Source organism: Scylla paramamosain, unplaced genomic scaffold (genome assembly GCF_035594125.1).
Source record: "Scylla paramamosain isolate STU-SP2022 unplaced genomic scaffold, ASM3559412v1 Contig3, whole genome shotgun sequence".
NCBI classification, from domain to species: Eukaryota; Metazoa; Arthropoda; class Malacostraca; order Decapoda; family Portunidae; genus Scylla; species Scylla paramamosain.
The window spans coordinates 2,840,001-2,845,000 of NW_026973668.1; the positions used below are offsets into that span (position 1 = coordinate 2,840,001).

Genomic DNA, 5,000 nt, shown 5'->3' on the forward strand with positions numbered 1-5,000 from the left:
GCCGCTGTGAGCTGTGGACACCAGCAGGCCGGGGATCTGAGGGTGCCAGTGTAACTCCTTCACCTCCTGCTGACCGCGGTGCACGAACAGCAGCTGCTCTGGCACATCCTGGGGGGAGGAGGGTGTTAGATTAGGTTAGGTTAAGTTTGGTAAGGTTATTCTTTCTCACCTTTCTCTTCTTCCTATCTCTATTTCTCCTGTTTTTCCTCCTCCTCCTCCTCCTTCTAACTTAACCTAAGCTTTGTCTAAAAGCTGCCATGCACACCTGGTTTTAATTAATAATCCTCTTGTACTGTTTCTGCACTCCTCCTTTCCTTGCTTGCTTCCTTCCTTGCCTCTGTCACCTAGTAATGTCTATCCAGTCCTTTCTTTCCTTCCCTCCTTCACTCCTCGTCTCCCGTCTGACCTCAGTTGACGGCCAGCCACCACCACGGCACCACCTCTTCCCCTCCAACACCCACACACACCTGCACATTGTTTTGTAGCCTCCTGGGGCGCTGACATGCAGGAAAACAAACAAAAACGACAAAAAGAAAAAAGTACACACACACACACACAAACTAAAACCTATCTATATTGAACTTCATCCTAACTTAACCAAACCAAACTTAACCTAAACAAACCTAACAGTCTAACCTAACCTAGAAGGAGGCAGTAGACACCTGCTGAAACAATAATTACTCCCAGTGAGGTGTGCAGCAGTGGATGAGGGGGTGCTGTGAACTTATCATTAAAGCCAGCTGTGACCTCACTGAACGTTTCCCTTTGTGTCTCACAACACAAGGGGGCAGTCACAGCCTGCCCTCTAAAGACAACTCTCTTCCTCCACACAAAACTACAAGCACCTAATAAAACACACACCCTTCACTCAAAAATTTTAAAATCATGGCGACTCCTACACCAGCCTCGGAGTCCCCATCTGGGGAGGAGACCATAAATGTCCCCAGGTCGGACTGCCTTTCCGTCGATGACCCTAAGTGTCTTGACACCCCCTCAACTTTTTCTTCATTAACTTCTGCAACATTCGCGGTCTAAGATCTAAATTCCAATCTGTAGAACACCACCTCTCCTCTTCTAAACCTCATCTTCTTTTCCTCACTGAAACTCAGGTGTCTGAGGCAACTGACAGTAGCCCCTTTTCTGTTCCCTCCTACTTTCTCTGTCCTCATTTTCGATCCAAAGCTGGATGCTGCGTTTATGTGCGCAATGACTTAACCTGCTCTCGTGCCCACGCTCTTCAATCTTCAGAGTTTTCCACCATCTGGCTATGACTACAGAGTCATTCTCATACTAAATTTATCTGTGCTGTATACCTCTCTCCTAACTCCTCTGACTATAAGAAATTCTTTGACTACTTAACTTCCAAAGTGGAGCACATTCTGACCCTCTTCCCTTTTGCAGAGATCTCCATTCTTGGAGACTTCAATGTTCACCACCAGCTTTGGCTTTCCTCTCCCTTCACTGACCATCCTGGTGAACTAGCCTACAACTTTGCTATCCTCCATGACCTAGAGCAATTGGTGCAACACCCTACTCGTATTCCTGACCGTCTTGGAGATACGCCCAACATTCTTGACCTTTTCCTGACCTCTAATCCTTCTGCTTATGCTGTCACCCTTTCTTCTCCGTTGGGCTCCTCCGATCACAATCTCATATCTTTATCTTGTCCTATCACTCCAATCCCTCCTCAGGATCCCCCTAAGCGAAGGTGCCTCTGGTGTTTTGCCTCTACTAGTTGGGGGGACCTGAGGAGGTATTTTGCTGATTTTCCTTGGAATGACTACTGCTTCCGTGTCAGAGACCCGTCTTTGTGTGCTGAGCGCATAACAGAGGTGATAGTGTCTGGCATGGAGGCGTACATTCCTCACTCTTTTTCTCGTCCTAAACCTTCTAAACCTTGGTTTAACACAGCTTGTTCTCGTGCTATACATGATAGAGAGGTGGCCCACAAAAGGTACTTAAGCCTTCCATCACCAGAATCTCATGCACTTTATATTTCTGCCCAGAACCATGCCAAGTCTGTTCTCCAACTAGCCAAAAACTCCTTCATTAACAGAAAATGTCAAAACCTTTCAAGATCTAACTCCCCTCGTGACTTCTGGCATCTAGCCAAAAATATCTCCAATAACTTTGCTTCTTCTTCTTTCCCTCCTCTACTTCAACCAGATGGCACCACTGCTATCACATCTATTTCTAAAGCTGAACTCTTTGCTCAAACCTTTGGTAAAAACTCTACCTTGGATGATTCTGGGCTTGTTCCTCCCTCTCCTCCACCCTCTGACTACTTCATGCCACGTATTAAAATTCTTTGCAATGATGTTTTCCATGCCCTCGCTGGCCTAAACCCTTGGAAGGCTTATGGATCTGATGGGGTCCCTCCTATTGTTCTCCGAAACTGTGCCTCCGTGCTTGCACCTTGCCTAGTCAAACTCTTTCAGCTCTGTCTGTCAACATCTACCTTTCCTTCTTGCTGGAAGTTTGCCTACATTCAACCTGTTCCTAAAAAGGGTGACCGCTCTAATCCCTCAAACTACCGTCCTATTGCTTTAATTTCCTGCTTATCTAAAGTTTTTGAATCTATCTTCAACAGGAAGATTCTTAAACATCTATCACTTCACAACCTTCTATCTGATCGCCAGTATGGGTTCCGTCAAGGCCGCTCTACTGGTAATCTTCTGGCTTTCCTTACTGAGTCTTGGTCATCCTCTTTTAGAGACTTTGGTGAAACTTTTGCTGTTGCCTTGGTCATATCAAAAGCCTTTGATAGAGTCTGGCACAAAGCTTTGATTTCCAAACTACCCTCCTACGGTTTCTATCCTTCTCTCTGTAACTTCATCTCAAGTTTCCTTTCTGACCGTTCTATTGCTGCTGTGGTAGACGGTCACTGTTCTTCTCCTAAATCTATTAACAGTGGTGTTCCTCAGGGTTCTGTCCTGTCACCCACTCTCTTCTTATTATTCATTAATGATCTTCTAAACCAAACTTCTTGTCCTATCCACTCCTATGCTGATGATACCACCCTGCACTTTTCCACGTCTTTTCATAGACGTCCAACCCTTCAGGAGGTAAACATATCACGCAGGGAAGCCACAGAACGCCTGACTTCTGATCTTTCTAAAATTTCTGATTGGGGCAGAGCAAACTTGGTATTGTTCAATGCCTCAAAAACTCAATTCCTTCCAGACAACTATCCCCTCTTCTTCAATGACACTCAACTGTCCCCCTCTTCTACACTGAACATCTTCGGTCTGTCCTTTACTTATAATCTGAAGTGGAAACTTCACATCTCATCTCTAGCTAAAACAGCTTCTATGAAGTTAGGTGTTCTGAGACGTCTCTGCCAGTTTTTCTCACCCCCCCAGCTGCTAACTCTGTACAAGGGCCTTATCCGTCCATGTATGGAGTATGCTTCACATGTCTGGGGGTTCCACTCATACTGCTCTTCTAGACAGGGTGGAATCAAAAGCTTTTCGTCTCATCAACTCCTCTCCTCTAACTGACTGTCTTCAGCCCCTCTCTCACCGCCGCAATGTTGCATATCTAGCTGTCTTCTACCGCTATTTTCATGCCAACTGCTCTTCTGATCTTGCTAACTGCATGCCTCCCCTCCTTCCGCAGCCTCGCTGCACAAGACTTTCTTCTTTCTCTCTCCCCTATTCTGTCCACCTCTCTAACGCAAGAGTTAACCAGTATTCTCAATCATTCATCCCTTTCTCTGGTAAACTCTGGAACTCCCAGCCTGCTTCTGTATTTCCACCTTCCTATGACTTGAATTCCTTCAAGAGGGAGGTTTCAAGACACTTATCCACCAATTTTTGACCACTGCTTTGACCCTTTTATGGGACTGCCATTTCAGTGGGCATTTTTTTTATTAGATTTTTGTTGCCCTTGGCCAGTATCCTTCCTACATAAAAAAAAAAACTACTACTACTACTAATATGACTACTAGTACCACTACTACAACCTCACCTCCTCCTCCTCCTCCTCCTCCTCCTCCTCCTCCTCCTCCTCCTCCTCCTCCTCCTCCTCCTCCTCCTCCTCCTCCTCCTCCTCCTCTCCTCTCCATCCCACCACCACCCACCTCCCCCTCCTCGGCTGCCTCCCTCTCCACAGCCAGGTCCCACTGCAAGATGGCGTCGTCCTCCCCCCGCTGGCCAGCACGGAGCCCTCGCTGGGGTGCCACTCCACGGTGCTGACTGGCGCTGAGTGGTGCTTCAGCTCTGCCACAGCACCACCGCCACCCTGTGTGGTTAGGTTTGGTTAGGTTAAGTTACGTTAAGTTAGCTTAGGTTTGATTAGGTTATGTTAAGTTAGGTTGATTAGGGTAAGTTAGGTTATAGAAGAGGAGGAGGAGGAGGAAGAACAGAAGGAAGAGAAGGAGGGGAAGAAAAGAACAAAAAAGATGAAAAGATGAAAGAAAATTGAGGAAATACATAATAAAATAAAATAAAAAATTAAACAAACACACACACACACACACACACACACACACACACACACACACACACACAAATGAAAGAAGAAGACAAAAAAAAATAAAATAAATAAAGATTAAACAAAACACACACACACACACACACACCTGCATATTCCGGAGGTCCCACACCCGCACACATCCGTCATCGCCGCCGGACACCAGGAACGGTTCACAGCGGTTCCAATGCAGCACGTTGATGTCGCTGGTGTGTGCGTCTGTACGTGTGATCATGCAGGCCTTGTTGGGGGCTGCACGCACATCCCACACCCGTATACTGGAGGGGGAGGGATGGAAGTTAGGTCAGGGAGAAATAGAGGGTTGTCAGGTTAGGTTAGGTTAGGTTAGGTTTAGAGAGGGAAGGAGAATTAAAGGGACAAAAAGGAGAAAAGAGAGAAAGGAAAGAGAAAGATTTAAATTACACATCTCTCTCTCTCTCTCTCTCTCTCTCTCTCTCTCTCTCTCTCTCTCTCTCTCTCTCTCTCTCTCTCTGCCTCACCTCCTGTCCACAGAGCAGGATGCCAGG

General features: G+C 46.4%; 1 protein-coding gene across 1 annotated transcript in view; it reads right to left on the reverse strand.

Annotated features, from left to right (window-relative positions):
* The window catches only part of LOC135096299 (glutamate-rich WD repeat-containing protein 1-like), a 10,424-nt gene that overhangs the window by 34 nt on the left and 5,390 nt on the right, over nucleotides 1-5,000 (reverse strand). The window contains 5 exon segments of the mRNA XM_063997691.1: nucleotides 1-108; nucleotides 4,082-4,143; nucleotides 4,146-4,242; nucleotides 4,583-4,751; nucleotides 4,974-5,000. The exon segment at nucleotides 1-108 is cut by the window's left edge and continues 34 nt beyond it; the exon segment at nucleotides 4,974-5,000 is cut by the window's right edge and continues 142 nt beyond it. Coding sequence (XP_063853761.1) covers nucleotides 1-108; nucleotides 4,082-4,143; nucleotides 4,146-4,242; nucleotides 4,583-4,751; nucleotides 4,974-5,000 — 463 coding nt within the window.